Source organism: Myotis daubentonii, chromosome 5 (genome assembly GCF_963259705.1).
Source record: "Myotis daubentonii chromosome 5, mMyoDau2.1, whole genome shotgun sequence".
Classification (NCBI taxonomy): Eukaryota; Metazoa; Chordata; class Mammalia; order Chiroptera; family Vespertilionidae; genus Myotis; species Myotis daubentonii.
The window spans coordinates 1,230,234-1,247,631 of record NC_081844.1 but is presented as its reverse complement, the minus strand read 5'-3'; the positions used below and the strand labels follow the sequence as shown (position 1 = coordinate 1,247,631).

The following is a 17,398-nucleotide window of genomic DNA, read 5'->3' as shown; positions in this document are numbered from 1 at the left end:
GCGAGCGTCGTCCTCCCCAATCCAGGAGGCACCAGTCAGCGCAGTGGCACTGGATGTGTGGGCTCTGGGCCGGGCGGGGGCTGCCGTGGCCGTGGAGGGGGCCCAGGCTGAGCACGCATGTCGCGAGGAACTGTCACCCATCACGTGAAGCCTGTGCCGGGTTCCTGCTGCGGCCCGAGGCCCCGTGGGGCCAGGAGCAGGGGTAGCCGTGCCCCGCAGGAGTGTCGGGGACGCGGGATGGGCAGCTCACGGCCTTGCCCAGGCTCCCAGCAGCGGCCTGGGCCTCCGGACTCTGCGTCCGGAGGGATTGACCGGGGACTCGCAAGTGAAGGTCGGATTGGGGGAAGGAAGTGGCAGTGAGCGGGAAGCCGGGTCCTGGATGAGACAGGCGTCCGCACTGCAGACCCCGCTCACGCCCTTGCTGCACCCGCGGCCCGCCAGTCTCAGCCTCGTGCCCCTTCAAGCACAGCCTCGCGTCAGAGCTGAGCAGCCCTGGCCGGTGCAGTGGCCTGACTCTCCCCAGGCAGGCCTGTGTTGGTGGACGGGGTGGGGCTGTTGCGGCCCTAGGACGGAGCTGCAAGTGTAGGATAAAAGTATAAGACGGAAGTACAGGAGTTAATTATGAACTTAAAGATGACGGCTTTAAACCCATCTACATCATGCTCGGGCTGTAACACGGTGACTTTCCATCGCGCCTAACGGACAGCCAGGTTTTAAATGTGACCTGCCGAGCCGGACCGTCTATCCCCCCACTAGGACCACACCTGTCCCCCCTGAGGGCCGCCTGTCCCCCCCGAGGACTGTCTGTCCCCCCCTGAGGACCGTCTGTCCCCCCCTGAGGACCGCCTGTGCCCCCAGGACCGTCTGTTCCCCCCTGAGGACCGTCTGTCCTCCCCTGTGGACCGCCTGTCCCCCCAGGACCGCCTGTGCCCCCAAGGACCGTCTGTCCCCCCCTGAGGACCGCCTGTGCCCCCAGGACCGTCTGTTCCCCCCTGAGGGCCGCCTGTCCCCCCCCCGAGGACTGTCTGTCCCCCCCTGAGGACCGCCTGTGCCCCCAGGACCGTCTGTTCCCCCCTGAGGACCGCCTGTCCCCCCCAAGGCCACCTGTCTCCCCCACGAGGACTGCCTGTTCCCCCCTCCCCCCCAGGACCGCCTGTCCTCCCCCCCCATCCCAGGACCCTCCCTTGCTGGGAGTCACTCTCCAACAAGACACTGTGGAGGGCGGGTCCCCACAGCCCACGTGTGTGGGGGGTGTTCATGGTTTGGGTCCCTCGTGCTGTTCACAGCCGCGCGTGCAGGGAAGGCAGCCCTTATCCACTCACCACTTGGCGCCCAGGTGTCAGTGCACGCGTGTCCCTCCCTCCTGGAGAAGCGTAGACGCGTGTGGGGGAAGGTGCCGGGCACGGCGGCCTCAGATGCGCCTGTCTCCTCTGCTGAGGCGGGAGCAGCCGGGCGGGTCCTGGGCAGGGAGGTCTCTCACTGGGACTTGGGTTTCTCAGAAACTGAGCGAATATGAACACGTTGAGGATCGAGTTGGGCTGGTTGTCCTGCAGCCGGAGGAGCGAGTGAGCCGCCCTCGAAACCGGGGATCTGAGGGCTGATCTGAGCCTAGCGCGGGGCGGGCCCTAGGGCGGGGTCCGGGCCGGGGGCCAGGGACGTGGCCTCCTCCCAGCGGCTGCGTGGCTCCCAGGGTAGGATCTGCCCGTGGGGGCCATCGGGTCTTCCTGAGGCTGTTCTTGTGCCCCTGTGTGTCCGGGGCACTGACTGACCAGGCACGCAGGAGGCAGGCCCTCTGTCCAAACCTCCTGGCACTGGCTGTGCTGACAAGGCTGCTCCGTGGGGCGGGCAGGGAGCAGGTGGGGACCCCTCTGGCCTCCAGGCCTCCCGGTCAAGGCCGTGGGGGTGGCTGCGGCGAAGGTTCCCTGAGCCACTCCGAGAGGCACTGCACCGCTCCCCGTGGCCCCTGGGCCCAGGCATCGAGGGGCGTCTGCTGGGCTTCCCTGCCCTGCAAGCGCGTCCCCACCCAACAGGGGTGGTCGTCCTGCCTGGAGCTTCGCGACGGCCCTGCTCTGAGGGACATAAGCCCCACCGGCTACAGACTGAACTTGGATTGGGAACTGAAGTGAGGGATTTAGCTCATTAGGGCTGAGTTCCTGTTTTTCTCCTCCGTTGAAATAAAATCTTTTTAAGTTAAAAAAAGGGAGGTATCTTAAAGCTGGGAGTAAGCATATTTCTCAGAGTTCCCAGGAACCATGTTAAGGTCCGAGTTCTGCGTGCTGTGGACGCTGTTCCCCAGACACTGTTCCCTGCAGGCCTCCTCCTGGGCCGCCACGGCCTGAGATGGGCTCGCGCCAGAGCAAGAGCCAGTGAGCGGGCCCATAGTAAGTGAGCTGGGGGTGAGGCGGTCTGTGCGCGGCCGGGCATGGGGCGTGGGGAGGCCAGGACCTTCCCAGGTGGCTTCAGTGTGGTCTCCTGCTCCTCCCAGGCTGGAGGGAGAGCGGGCTGGAGGCGGGAGGCTGCTGGACGGCACAGGGAGCCGTTCTAAGGGAGACACGCAGCTCCTCCTCAGGGCAGCTCAGCAATGCCTGGGGTGGCAGGAAGCCACGGCTCCTCCCCAAGCAGAGCTGGAGCCCCTGTGGGGCGGGAGCACTGCACCACTGCCCGAGGCTGTTGCCTGGGGGGCTGTCGGGCCCCGGGAGGGCCGGGCCTGGGGGGGCGTGGGGGAGGGCGCAGGTCAGCGCTCCTGTCGTGAGAAGGCTCCTGGAGACGCAGCCCTGGGAGCCTTGGAGGTGGCCCTACGGCTCTGGCTCCTGGGGTTCCTGTCCTGGTGTCGTCCTGCCCCCATGTGGGCCGCCTGGTGACTTCCAGCTCCTGACTGGCTGCAGTGGTATCATGGGTGCTGTGCAGGGTGGAAGGCAGACTCCCCGGTGAGCAGGAGGGACTATCTGGGGACCCGCAGCCCCCAGCACCTGGGGGACGAAGACCTCCGCTCAGTGTCACTGAGGACCAAGGACCCAGGACGCCCGCGGCTCTGGGCCTGGAGACATCCTTCCAGTGAAGATGGGAGACACTGCCCTGAGTCCTGGGGATGCCTTCCTGCAGCCCGAGACCCCCCAGAACGTCCTTAACCGCGCCCAGGCCCCACCGCACACACTTCCAGGCGTTGAGTGCGGAGCTCGTCTCTGACGGCAGGGAGCTGGCGCACAGGCGATGTGTTGGATGGGTTGGCGAGCTGGCACTGTAACGTGCCCAGCCGGGCAACACCCGCCCCACGGCTGAGACTGCACACGTTTACCATCAAGGTCTTGGCCCCTGTTCTTCATCGTAACACAGTGTCCACGAGTCGGAGGGTCACTGTATGTGCATCTGTGTGACGGCTCTGTCCTGTTCCTCATGGTGTTGCATGTGTCTGCACATCTCCGTCCACAGCAGAACCGTAGTGCCTGGGAGGACACTTTCTCGTGGCTCGCGGGTGACCCTTCACGGTGCTACGGTGCTGTTGGGCGCACTTTCAGAACCTGAGTTTTGGGTTTAGTTGTCTATTTCTAAGTAAGAATATTCTAGAAGGAGATGGGGGAAGGCGGGTAGTGTGAGAGCGTGGTGTGGCCGAGTGTGTCAGCCTTTGCCTTTGGTGATTTGGAGGTGGGGGGCGCACTGCCGACCGCCCCGCGCCACGCTGGTGCCGTAAACATTTCTCTGTGGGCAGCTCACAGCAGTACAGACGTTTAAAGTCGTGCCCTGAGTTACTTACTGCAGGCGGATCAGAGGAAGGTACTTTAGGCGTAAACATGCATTTATGTGTTTGTATAGGTGCACGTGGGTGTCAGTTAGGTAAATGTGTGTGTGCACACAGATGTACGTGGCGGAAAGAGGTCAATGGTTAAAAACGGGTGAAGTGTTAAGAGCTGCATCTGGATAAGTTGCACACAGGTGGTTCTATACTATTATTCTCCAGATTTGTGATTTAATTATTTCCAAGTAAAAGTTTAAAGTTTAAATGCAGGCACTTATATTAATATGCCATGGGTCATTATTGTTTTTAAATGAATTAAATAGTATTTACAGTTTGCTCGGTTGTGTTGTAAGAGAGTGGATGTTAACAGATCTAAGCACCTAAAGGCCCTGTGGGTTCTAGGTGCTGAGGCCCGTGCCAGGCTCTCCGGGGTGGGTGGTGCCCCACGTTCTCTAGGGCGGGTTATGCCATTAGCAGAGCTGCCTGGCGGGCGCCCCCTGCTGGTTCTGTGAGCCCGGGAGACAGCCTGTCTGTGCTGGGGGCACCTCCTAAGCGAGGGGTGGGCACGGTCTGTCTCGGCCGTGAGGGGCATCAGGTGCCCACGTCTGTAAAGCTCGCGTACTGGCCTCCGCGGGCGCCGTGGCGCGTGGGTGTCCGCTGTGCTCCTGCTTCTCTCCGCCGTTGGCTTTGAGTTTTGGCTGGTGATTTTGTTATAATTATGTGCACGTGAGCCGCGACAGAGACACCAAACACAACTGGTGGCGTCAGGTGGTTCGTCAAGCGCAGGTTTGCAGTGTCCCAGCCCCTTCACAGAAGGGCGGGGTCAGGGAAGCGCGAAGAGCAGGCAGCGGGGGCTGGGGGAGAGCCCGGTCCCGGGAGGCGGGAGGACAGCTGTGTGCAGAGGCGGGCACCGCGGGCAGCAGGGGCTGAGGGAGAGCCCGGTCCCGGGAGGCGGGGAGGACAGCTGTGTGCAGAGACGGGCACCGCGGGCAGCAGGGGCTGGGGGAGAGCCCTGTCCTGGGAGGCAGGAGGACAGCTGTGTGCAGAGGCGGGCACCGCGGGCAGCAGGGGCTGAGGGAGAGCCCGGTCCCGGGAGGCGGGGAGGACAGCTGTGTGCAGAGACGGGCACCGCGGGCAGCGGGGGCTGAGGGAGAGCCCGGCCCCGGGAGGCGGGAGGACAGCTGTGTGCAGAGACGGGCACCGCGACGGGACAGGTGGCAGGGGCCCTCCCCGGGCATCTGGGTTCCAGATGTGCCCTCGGCTCCGGGGTGCCGCTGCTGATTTAAGTTGTTGCAGCAGCGCACACAGAGAGGAGGGCACCGCTGACTGCCATCCCCTGTTGCCCAGCTTGCAGCCAGTGGGAAGGGAAGGCAGTCAGACTGTTAAAAACCGCGTGTCACGCAGCTCCACATCCAAGTGATCAGTTTTTAAAAAAATATTTCTTTTTATTGATTTTAGAGGGAGAGGGGGAGGGAGAGGGATAGAGCTAGAAACATCAATGAGAGAGAATGAATCATTGATGGGCTGCCTCCTGCACGCCCCCTACTAGGGATCAAGCCCACAACCCAGGCATGTGCCCTGACCGGGAATCGAACCCTGACCTCCTGGTTCTTAGGCGGATGCTCAACCACTGAGCCACACTGGCCAGGCCAAATGATCTGTGTTTTAAAAGACATCAAAGGATAAGTTAATGTGCAGGCTTTCTGTTGTTTGGGCACACTGTTTGTCCTTTAATCTTTTTTGCTAAAGTTGTGATTTACTTTTGTGGTTTTCTTACAGATCATCAGAAACTGGAAAGGGAAGCCAGAATCTGCCGTCTCCTCAAGCACCCCAACATCGGTAAGGAATGAGCTCAGTGCCTTTAAGTTCTAGTTTAAAGTGTTATGGTGGGGATGTTTACCACAATAAAGTGGGTTTTTTTTAATAATCTAGTATTTGCAACTATTTCAAATAGGCTCCTAACTTTTAGTCTTGGTTACATTTGATTCTTTAAAGCTTTTTAAGTTTTTCCAGAAAAAGCAGTTCTATATATGTTAACATTTAAAAACTAACGTAAGGTATTAGTTGAAAAGGCCTTTGTGTGTCTCCACGGGTTCTGCGCGGCAGCGGGTGCAGGCGGAGGCGGTTTGCGCCGGGCGCTCAGCACCTCCTTGCCCCCCCCCCCAGCCCTGTGGGAAGTCTGCTTACTGTCCCTGACCCTGTTCCAGAGACGAGTGAAACGAGTGTAGAGTAGCCCCTCTCCTGAGTCTGACAACAGCTGAGTGACGTTCAGAATAAAACACGGGTGAACATAAGGAACAGGAAGAAAAGGACGAACAGCTCCGCTGCCAGCCTCTGCAGCGTGGGGTCTCCTCGGGAAGGTTCCGGCCCAGCTCTGCAGGGTCACTGCCGCAGAGCCTTCTGCCGTGGCAGCCAGGGGCTGGGCAGCCGGACTCGCCGTCACCACGGAGAGGCCTGGAGTTCCTTAGGTTCTGACGCGAACGAGCAGGCTCTGCGAGGTCACCCTGAAGCATCGACAGCGAGCGGGGCCCTGGCTGGGCCCATGTGCAGGTGCTGCGCCCCTGAGAGTCACACAGGGAACAGCCTGGCTCTTCTCCCTGGAACAGATGATGCGATGGCCAAGAGGCAGGGGCCTCTGGTCCCCGTCTTCCCCTTCCTCGCCTTCCTCCACTGTATCACGTGCTCAGCTCTCTGCCAGGCTTTAGCATGTCCGGGGAGGTGATGCTGCTTGGACAGTGTTTCCCCTGGGAACTTGGTACATTTTATTTTTGTGTGCCTTTCTCTTGGCACGGGGTCCATAATCTAGAACCTGCAGCCAGGAGACAGTTTCTCCCAGAGAAACACATGAAAAGGGGGGCTCGCGGGGGGTGGGGGGGTCGCTGAGCACTGTCTCACCAGGGCTGCGTTGATGTTTATCTGATGTTCACAGTAATGCACACACTTAGTGGCAAGTGCGGAAGCCATCATGCATGAAGAAACCAGAGGGAACAACCTTAATACTCGTATTCATTTCTGCCTTTGTAGTGCATCTGACGTGTCTGTTAGCTTCCAGATCTCTTGTGAGCATTTTCATAGCCCTTTAGTGAACCAGGGAAATGTAATTTTTGTCTCGAACTCAACAAAATGAACGTGTCACTGTGGTGATGAAGCAGCGGTCAAGGGAGACAGCGTCCCTGCTTTCCCACCCCTCCCCCCGTCCGCGCCATGGCAGGGATCGCTCCATGAGGACCAGGTGGGCAGTTTGGTGCCGGGACGGTGTGGCTGCTGTCAGAGAGGCAGTCCTGCCTGAGCTAAAGCCGAGGTGTCATTCAGTGTCCTGGGCGCAGGGGGCGCGGGGGAGCTAGCTCAGGCTCAGTCGAGCAGAGCCCCCAGGACTGGCAGCCCCTGGGACTGGGAACCCCTGGGACTGGGAACCTCCTTGGGACATGGCCCCTCCTAGAACTGGGAGCCCACCTAGAACGGGGAGCCCTGGGGACTGGGGGGACCGGGAGCAGGGAGCAGCATGGTGTGAGTGGTGGAATGACCACGGGGATATATGGGGTGGGGGTGGGTCTGACTACACGGGCAGAACGATTTTGTTAGAGGCAGGCCGAGGACTGAGACCCCACGGGTGGGTGAGGTCACAGGTCCGAGAGGGCACGACCCAGCAGGATTCTTCGCTCGGACTCCTTGACTCCTTGAGGGTGGGGACAGGGCCCCGGACACAGCCCGGGGAAGGGCTCGGGGAGCCTGCGTGCAGGGCAGAGGGATGTGTCTGAGGAGTCACGTCTCCGTGACCTCCAGGTGACAGGAGGGTCAGTCAGGAAGAAGCCAGGAGAGGTTACAGCCGAGGACTGGGCTTCCCTCCGTCGGGGAGCAAGCGGCCGCGCAACCTTCCCTGGGGAAGGGGGGCTGGGAGGCTGGGTGGGGGCTGTGGAACCAGCTCGTGCTCAGCGGGTGGGAAGCCAGGGCAGGTCTTAGCTCAGCAAGAGGGTGCACCCATCTGACGCTGCCCATGGAAGTGCTGTGTCCTCGCGACCCAGCGTGCGCACCCCAGGCCCCCCTCTGCTCAGGAGATGTCAGCGTTGGGGCCGGCCGGGCTCTCCGTGGTCCTCCCGCATGGAAGGGCCCCGGCTCCCGGAGGCCCCGCACATGGGAGCGGGCGGCAGCCCCTCACCGTCGGGCTGCCGCGAGCAGGGCCTGCGTCCCGCTGGGGAGCCGAGGGTGGCTCAGCCTCACCACAAAGGGGCCGACAGGTGGAGGGAACTGGACCTCACGCCAGCTCCTCTGGTTCGCTGCCCTTTTATCATTATGCATCTTCTATTTTCACAAAATAACTGGTTTTCTCTTAATATTTGTTAAACCAAATTGAGCTACATCAGCTTACGCCCGACCTGGGGAAAGTACCTTGAAGGTGATGGTGACGTGTTTGAGGCAGTAGCCACATTGTTTTCACTCGCGTTTCCATTGATTTTGCGCTTGATCTTTGGAAGCATCACTGTTGGGAAATGTATTGAAACCTGTGGTGAAGCCAAATAGCCCAGACGTTGGAGAAGCCAGGAAGGCAGGCAGAACGGCCGTCTCCCCGCCTGGCGTGAAGGCGTGGGCCCGGGAGGAAGGGGGGACCAGCGGGTCCTGTGCAGAGCGGACACGCGGGCCTGACGGGCGAGGACGGATGCGGGCGACCGTGCGGCTGGAGGAAGGAAGGGTTTGCTGCGGGCTGTCCGTTCTCTAGAGGCCTTGATTGACACTGTAGACCAGGGGTCCTCAAACTACAGCCCGCGGGGCACATGCAAATACAAATATTGTATTTGTTCCCGTTTTGTTTTTTTACTTCAAAGTAAGATATGTGCAGTGTGCATAGGAATTTGTTCATAGTTTTTTTTTTTAACTATAGTCTGGCCCTCCAACGGTCTGAGGGACAGTGAACTGGCCCCCTGTTTAAACAGTTTGAGGACCCCTGCTATAGACTTTAGAAAGGCAACGCCTCGTCTCAAAAGGTTGAAGAAGCATTTACATCTCAGCGTCCACCCGAGCCCTGGACCGCAGCCCACTGTTAGGCCTGAGGCCCTTTTCGCCCTGTCTGGTCAGTGCGTGCAGTGCGGTGACCTATGGGCCACATCGTCACGCCTGACAATCTCCTTCCTTCCAGCTGGCCCCCCACTACCGCAGACAGGCACACGCCCGTGCGCCTCGTCGGGCGGATGGAAATGAAGGGAAAGGAGCGCCTGTCTCAGTGGACCACGCTCCCCGCTGACCGCGCTCCCCGCTGACCGCGCTCCCCTCTGACCGACCGCGCTCCCCTCTGACCATGCTCCCCTCTGACCGCGCTCCCCCTCTGACCGCGCTCCCCCTCTGACTGCGCTCCCCTCTGACCGCGCTCCCCCTCCCCCCCTCACCCACTGTCTGAGCTCGAGGCCTCCCACCTGCCCAGGAGCTCCTACTTGCGCTCTTTTCCGCAGACACACATTTACCATTACTCAAAGGATTGCCTGGGGATTAGCTCACTCTCCAGGAAGACGTGTGGTGTCAACAGACAGCTGGGGTGAGTCAGTCAGAGCTTCGTGGTTCTGAGGACAGATGCCACACGGGAAGCCTGTGGCAGGAGCTCTCTGTACCACACGTGCTGCCTGTGACGTCATGTGTGTGGTACATAATATGTAAATGTGAGTAATAGTACAATAACAGGTCCCGGGGGTCATCTATGCAAACTTATTTAATTTTTTTTGCTTTAGTAATTGAGGAAACTAAGATTTTTGAATCCATATGACTTCTCCACAGTCACCATTGGTTGTAACACGCCAGCCTGGGCCGGGAGACCCTCTAGTGCGCAGGGGCCAGGGCGCCTGCATGGCAGCAGCGAGGTGCAGGCGTGGCTGTTCCGCTCCCGTCCCAGGAGACCTTGGAGTCTCCCCTCCTCGGGATAGACATCAAGTTAAACCTTCCAGTTCTAACACAAAACCCAAGACTTAGTTCTGGAGTGAGCGTCAGAGGTACCGCGGCCTCGTCCGCCCCCCAGGAGCGCGTGCCGCAGAAGGTGCCCTGCAGATGCCCCTGGTCGGACAGTGGAGGGACGAGGCTGCGGGCTCTGCCGGCCGGGCTGGAGCCAGAGCCCCGCTCTCTGCACTCGGTCTGTGCCTGTGAGTGACAGCTCGCGCCATCTGCGGTTTATGTAACTTTCATTTCCTAAAATGTCAACCTGAGGAGCCGTGGGAATGACCTTGCACAGTACTTCGCTGTGAGTGGCAGTTGTGAGAAACCCAGCAGCGTCCCTGGAGCGGCGTGTCCTCTGTGCCCTCCTGCCGCGGTCATGTGACGCTCACAGTCACCTCCTTCCCCTCCTTCTCTTGCCTGCTGCTGGGGAGGCTCGATGCTCGGAACACCCTCGTGCTGCGCAGCTGGTTGTGCTCCTGCAGCAGATCTGGAAACAGCGGGGTTTTCCCAGCAAATACCTGTTTTCAAGAATTCTCACGGTCTGCTCTAGCTTTCTCTTCTTTTATTCTTTAATACTAGAGGCTCGGTTCACGAGATTCATGCACTGGGGTAGGGTGTCCCTCAGCCGGCCTGCACCCTCTCACAGTCCAGGACCCCTCGCTCCTTACTGCCTTCCTGCAGCGGAGGCAGGAGAGGCTCCCGCCCCTTCACTTGCCAACCATGAGCCTGGCTTGTGGCTGAGCGGCACTCCCCCTGTGGGAGCGCACTGACCACCAGGGGGCAGCTTCTGCGCTGAGCATCTGCCCCCTGGTGGTCAGTGTGCGTCATAGCAACTGGTTATTCCTCTGTTCAATTTACATATTACACTTTTATTATATAGGAGTGTATAGGATAGTGCCAGTGATGTAGTATTTATAATTTTTGTTTAAAAGTTAAATTCACCCAGCCGTGTGACTCCGTGGTTGAGCATTGACCTAGGAACCAGGAGGTCATGGTTCGATTCCTGGTTGGGGCGCATGCCCAGATTGCGGACTCGATCCCAAGTATGGGGTGTGCAGGAGGCAGCCGATCCATGGTTCTCTCTCATCACTGATGTTTCTCTCTCTCCCTCTCCCTTCCTCTCTGAAATTAATGTACATTCTTGCTGCTCTAAAATAATCCAACCCCTGGCTGTGCCTCACTTCCAAACTGCTGGGCCAGCATGTGCTGCGCTCTGAGTCGGGGGCCTGCAGCTGTGGTCTCTTTTGCATGTTCTGCTATGTGGGGCCTATTTCCCGAGCCTCATCTTTGCCCATCCTCCCCAAACACATGAGACCAGGTATGTGGGCTCAGGAAGCTGAAGGAGCGTGGCCTCGGGTGAGAGCTGTCTGACCGTGAGGGGCGGCGAGGCCGGTGAATGTAGGTGTCTAGTCCCTCCCGAGGAAACATCCTCCCGAATGTTGGCCCCTGTCGGCCCCTGGTCCTGACCCTGCTCAGCCCTGCCCCTGCCCAGTCCTGAGCTCTGTTGGGCCCTGCCCCTGCCCAGTCCTGAGCCCTGTGGGCCCTGCCCCTGCCCAGTCCTGAGCCCTGTGGGTCCTGCCCCTGCCCAGTCCTGAGCCCTGTGGGCCCTGCCCCTGCCCAGTCCTGAGCCCTGTGGGCCCTGCCCCTGCCCAGTCCTGAGCCCTGTGGGCCCTGCCCCTGCCCAGTCCTGAGCCCTGTGGGCCCTGCCCCTGCCCAGTCCTGAGCCATCTGCGGTTTATGTAACTTTCCTTTCCTAAAATGTCAACAGCCTCTGCTCACAGCCCTGCAGGTACCAGAGGAATGTCCCTGGGGAGGCAGGGCCAGCGGGTGGGCATGAGGGGCAGGCTGGTTCGCCCAGAGCTGCAGCCACGCTGAGTGTCACTCCCACGGCCGTCAGGGTCCCTGGGGAGGTACAGCGCCAACCCCGACCTGCCTCCCCGCGCCCGGCCCTGCCCCATGCCCCGACCCTGCTGCCCGGGGTTGTGCAGGGCTCCTGTTTCCTGCTCTTCCTGGGCCCACCGTGTTCTGCTAGAGTCTGCTCCTGAGCCAGGCAGCTCTGTGACCTGGCCCCTGCCCCAGGCCTGCAGGCCTCCGAGGGCCGGACGCCGACTGTGTCGCAGACGCAAACGCACTGCTCTTTGAGGAAGGTGCCCCTCAGCCTCGTGACTCACTGTTGGACTTGGCTGTTCCTTTCTAACCCTGAGTTCTATGGCGCGGGTAACTCCGCGTGTGGTTAGAGAACGCGGTGCAGACCTGTGCGTGCCTGACTCGCTGCTGCTCAGGGCCCCCTTCTCTGGGACTGTCCTGCAGCCCCGGCCTTGGGTGCATGTCAGCCCTGCATGCAGGACTCCTGACCTGGCAGGTGCGCCCTGGCCCCACGCAGCTGTCGTGGCTGTACATTGCCCAGCGCAGGTTCGCCGTCTAGTGTCTTTCTGCCCATGTTAGAGGCTCCTGACAATGTTTTAATCTTAAAAAGAGCATTCTTTCTGCAAAGCACGTGAGACGGTGTGGAAATAGTTCACACCGTGTGTGAGTCACACGATACGCAGACGGATTCCTGAGCCACATGGTCCCCTCTCAACTGAAGGCCTTCGTAGCCTCTGAATGAGGAACTGAAGAAACAGGCAACGAAAAATATCGGTTCCAATACGTAATATTTTATTAAACTCATCTTCCAGCCCATGTCAGCCACCAGTCCTTCTGCTGCCCCGGTGTAGTTGCTCCATGTGCGGGGGCCCGCCAGCTGTGTGGGTTGTGTTCACGGGCTCAGGAGGCAGCTGTGTGGGCCGGGTTCACGGGCTCAGGAGGCAGCTGTGTGGGCCGTGTTCACGGGCTCAGGACGGCAGCTGTGTGGGCCGTGTTCACGGGCTCAGGAGGGCAGCTGTGTGGGCCGTGTTCACGGGCTCAGGAGGGCAGCTGTGTGGGCCGTGCTCACGGGCTCAGGAGGGCAGCTGTGTGGGCCGTGCTCACGGGCTCAGGAGGGCAGCTGTGTGGGCCGTGTTCACGGGCTCAGGAGGGCAGCTGTGTGGGCCGTGTTCACGGGCTCAGGACGGCAGCTGTGTGGGCCGTGTTCACGGGCTCAGGAGGCAGCTGTGTGGGCCGTGCTCACGGGCTCAGGAGGGCAGCTGTGTGGGCCGTGTTCACGGGCTCAGGAGGGCAGCTGTGTGGGCCGTGTTCACGGGCTCAGGACGGCAGCTGTGTGGGCCGTGTTCACGGGCTCAGGAGGCAGCTGTGTGGGGCCTGTGCAGGAGGAGGGGACAGTCTCCGGTGCTCGCAGCGGCGTGGCCTCGAGGCGGCCTGGTGAGCGTGCACAGATGAGGGACACCTGACCTGGGCGTCCTCGCAGCCCCTTGCGTGGACACCGGTGTCAGCCTGGCTGTCCCGCTGTCCCCTCCTGGTGGCATTTGCAGGCGGGAAGAATGTGGGAGTTGGGGAGTGGCCACACGCCTTGAGGTTCCTGTTGTTCTGGCATCTCCCACCATCCCTCCCCTTCCAGAGCCAGGGCTCCAGGGGCTTGTCCCGTGGGGTCCTGGAGCCCGGGCGGCGACACACTCGTGTGCGCGTTCCCTGACCCCGTGCACAGCCCACGTGCTGTCACCGCTCGTTGTTGGTTTTCTTGCTTTGATGTTTATTAATTTATTAAGTCACACACCCCGGGCGATTCTGATAAGGTTTCCAAGGACGCAGGCACAGAGCCCTTGTGCTCAGGGTGCTGTCACCAAGCTGGGCGAAGCCTTCTGTTCCGCTCGGCCACCACCTGCCTCCTGTCCCCTTCGTCCGGAGCAGGAACGCACCCAGGACAGGTGGAGCCTGAGGCGTGATAACCCGCTGGCCGGGCGTCCACCCCCTGCCTGGTATCTGCTCTCCTTCCCAGGAACTCTGGGCACCAACCTCCTGTTTCGGAGTCCGAGTGATAAGCCCTGAGCCGCCCTGTGCCACCCTGTGCCCTGCAGGCAGGAAGCGGCTCAGGCGGGGACAGTTTACCAAGGGTGGGGCTGGAGTCAGAGCCTTTGTTTGATTCCAAAGTCCAGGTCTGTCTGCAGGGCCCTGTCCCCACTTCCTGCTGGGAGCCGGCTGGCTGGCAGCTGCCCCCGGGGCGGGGGAGCCCTCGTCCTGCCAGGGCCATGGGTGTTTATTGCTCGTAGAACTCACCTAATGTAACGTGTCGCAGGAAGGAAGCGCCCGGATGTCAGTCCCACCTGCGGTGGCCTTGGCCGGGCCAGACCACAGGATCCCAGCCCTAGCGCCCCCGCCCACTCGTGCGGCAGTGAGGGCGTCCGCTCTGAGCCAGCACCCAGCCGCACCGCGGAGCGGGTCAGAGAGGCTCGTGCTGCCTGCGGGTGCTCTGCAGATACCGGGCAGAGCCGCCTGTCTCAGGGACCACGTTTGGGGGGACAGAGTTGCCCCCAAATCATGGAACAAGTCGGTTCAGCACAGTGGGCGGTCCTCTCCACATCGTCAGGGCCGTGAGCCTTTTAGGCGAGCCCGCCAGCAGGGCACGGAGCTCCAAGAAGGGGCAGGGTTCCCAGTCCCCGCTCCACCCTCGGGCTCCCAGTGGCACTGGCCGGTCCAGGACCCATCCCTCCTGCTGACTCATCCCGGCAACCTCCACTCGGCCTCCCCGGGCTCTGCAGTGAGAGTGTGAGTCACCTGCCGGCGACGCTGTGACTGGCACCTGGGTTCCTCCTTTATCAGAGACGCCCTCCCGGGCCCTGCCCTCTAATCTGCCGGCATCGCGGGGAAGCACATCCCCACCTGTTGCTCTGCACGCACCTTCCCTGCATTCACCACATTTGCTGGGGCAGCCGCTGTGCGCAGCAGTGACGCTCTGATAAGGGGACCTGGCTCTCACCCGGTTCCACCAGCCCCACCCCAACCTGCCCCTCCGCTGGGCTCCCGCCTAGCCTCCCAGCCGGCTGAGCCAGAGCCTGGTGTCCCCTGTCCTCAGTTCCCGACACCTTAGCAGCAGTTCCCCCTTCAGTGGCCCGAATGGATTTTAAGTCCCCAGCTCTGCCCTGGTATCAAGCCAGGCTCCCTCGCCTCCCTTCCCTCGCTTCCTGGCTCTGCTTCTGAGATGCGGCCGTTAGAGTCGCCCGTGGGGCTGTCAGCCTCTGCAGCCCTGCCTGGCGAGCTGCAGGCTGAATTCTGCGACCTGACGCGCAGCCTCCTCTCCCTGCGGCTGGTGCTCTGCTCCCTGCCACACCCACCTTCCTCCCAGGGTAGTGTCCCGGCTTCTGTCCTTGCCTGCTGCCTTCCCTTACACTCCTGGGTGGGGAGTGGTCCTTCTCTCACCCTCCCCTGACGACAGCCTCGCCTTCCGTGGCACCTGGGTGTGCTCTGGGGTCCGCCTGTGGGGCTGCTGCTCACTCTGCACAGGGTACCACGTGACCCATTTATGTCCCAGACTCCCCTGCGCCGAGCTCCTCGGCCCTGGGGACGGCCCTCGCAGTTTATCTTCAAGACCAGCGCCAGTGGTCACGGCGTGGAGCGCAGGAGGTGGCATGGAGTCACGCCTGCTCACGCACTGGGCCACGGCCTCCACGGTCCCGGGTGCCAGGCGCCCTGCCTGGCCCATCTCCCTGGCGGGCACTCTGTCCCTGAGCCTCTGGAGGCTTCCTGTGGCACCCAGACCAAAACAAAAGACGCACTGAGCTCCCAGGAGGTTCTGAAACCAAACCCGAGCGAAACCGGGAGGGAGATAAGGGCGCGGGGTGATGACTGGCCCGCGGCTCTAAATGCCTCCCTTTTATAGCTCACTCTCGCTCGGCTGCTTTCCCCTGGACGGGTCTTGTTATGTTATTTTGAGAAACAAGGCACAATACTGAGGTTCTGCTCCAGTTTGGATATAGGACTGTTTCCAGGTCGCAGGGAACTCATGGCCGAGCTGCACTTCCCGCGGCCTCCGCTGCAGCACACTCATTCCTTCCTGTTAGCAAAGGCTTGTGAGGCCCTGCCAGGCCGGGCCCTGCAGACACAGCAGCGAACGCCCTCCCCTGGCCTCGTCCTGCCTGCACTCCGGGGTCCCACATGGGAGGGCGCCGCGCCCGCCGGGAGTGAGGGTACAGGCCGAGGGGTGGCGGTGTGCCCTGCAGGCCTGGAGCTGTGGGTGAGGCCCCAGGGGGTGGGGCTGATGGTGGGAGGGCCTTGCTTCCCGCCTGGGGAGCCGGTGCTGCGTTCACGCTGAAGCCCACTCCCGAGGGTGAGGCCCACGGGCGCCCTGAGCCCTCGTGCGAGGAGACCTGAGGCCTCTCCCTCCGAGGGTGGGTGAGAGGGTGGCCATCTCGAGCCGGAGGGGAGCCTCCCCAGAAGCGGGTCCCAGACTGAGGGGCGCGACTGTGTGAGCCCGAGTCCGTGGCATGAGGTTGTGGTGGTCGCGGACGGACAGGCGAGGGCTGCGGGCCGTCTGGGGGCGCCCAGGGGTCCTGTGCTTTGAGAGGGTCCCTCTGGCCGCTGTGTCTGAGGCCTGCTGGGCGGCCGTGGTCTGGTTGGGTGTTTGCGGGCGGAGCCAGCGTACGGTCCTGCTGTCAAGGGCCAGGAGAAGTCCAAGGAGCCGCGAGGATGGAGCTGGCGGGAGACAGGCGTGTGGGCTGGTGTCGTGACGCAAGGCGAGGGTTCCCCCTGAGCACATGGATTGCAAAATACCAGTCAGACTTCCACGTGGAGAGGTCAGGACGGCAGTCGGACGACGTCTGACGTTCGGTGGCTGTCAGGGCGAGGCCATGGGAGCTGCCAGCTGCAGCCGTGAGAGGCTCCACATCTTGAGCAGCCTGTGGGCTGGGCCAGTGGTTAGGACGGAGGGGCAGAGCCCTGTCCCCCGGGATCCCCGCTACAGGCACCCCTCCACCGTGGGGTTCTCACTCTCACACTCAGGGTGCGTCGCTTTCTGTCCTTGGGCCTGAGCCAGGGGCTCAGCACATGCTCTGAAGAGCACCGCCTGCCTCAGAGCCCAGCCCGGCCACAGCCCACCTGCCTTTGCAGAATAAGTTCCTTTTCCTTTAGAAAGATGTTTCTTAATCCTCAACCAATGATACGTTTTTTTTTTATTGGTTTTAGAAGAGAGAGGAAGGGAGAAAAAGAAAGAAACATCCATTAGTTGCCTCCGGTACACACCCTGACCCAGGACCGAACCCACAACCTTTCAGTGTAGGGACAGCACCCCAACCGGCAGCCACCCGGCTTTTTGGGAACAAAGTCGGTAAAGCAAACACCAAGACCGCCTGATGGCTGGGGCTCGGGCTCTGTGTGGGGCCCGTCACAGCTGCGCGCCTCACGCCCCGTTTCCCGCATGGGTGTTCTTGGAGCTTGAGGGACCTGCCTGCTCGCCTTCCCAGCAGTGCAGGGTCCAGGCGGCACCAGGACAGTCGTGCGCACACGTTGGGTTTGGGTCTGGGCTGCATTCCAGAGCGCGAGGCCAACGTGGCCGGGGAGATGTCGGGGCCCTGGGCCGGACCCTCTTCCTCACCTCAGGCCTGGGGGACGCAGGTGGTGCCACCATGGGGCTGGGCGCCCTCTGCTGAGGCGCCTGGGAGGAGAGGACCCCACTCCTGACTCTGCGGCCCGGGGCCGTGCTGTGCACCCCGTGTGAGAGTGAAGGCAGGGCCCAGTGTGTGTCGGGAAGAGGACGGACCCCACACCCCCGGCCTCAGCGCGTCTCTGCTGGGGGCACAGGAGGGAGTCAGGGCAGGCTGTCGAGGAAGTGCGGGCACACCTCGGTGCTCGGAGTGTGTGCAGAGAGTCTGTGGACACAGGCCA

At 61.6% G+C, this 17,398-nt stretch overlaps 1 protein-coding gene across 10 annotated transcripts in view; it reads left to right on the top strand.

Annotated features, from left to right (window-relative positions):
• CAMK2D (calcium/calmodulin dependent protein kinase II delta) overlaps positions 1-17,398 on the top strand; it is a 147,836-nt gene that overhangs the window by 66,023 nt on the left and 64,415 nt on the right. For 8 of the 10 annotated variants that reach the window (XM_059695556.1, XM_059695550.1, XM_059695548.1 and 5 more), the window contains one exon: positions 5,513-5,572. The exons of the other annotated variants lie outside the window; for them this stretch is intronic. In XM_059695556.1, coding sequence (XP_059551539.1) covers positions 5,513-5,572 — 60 coding nt within the window. The remainder of the gene's footprint in view (positions 1-5,512; positions 5,573-17,398) is intronic. 10 annotated transcript variants of the gene reach the window in all.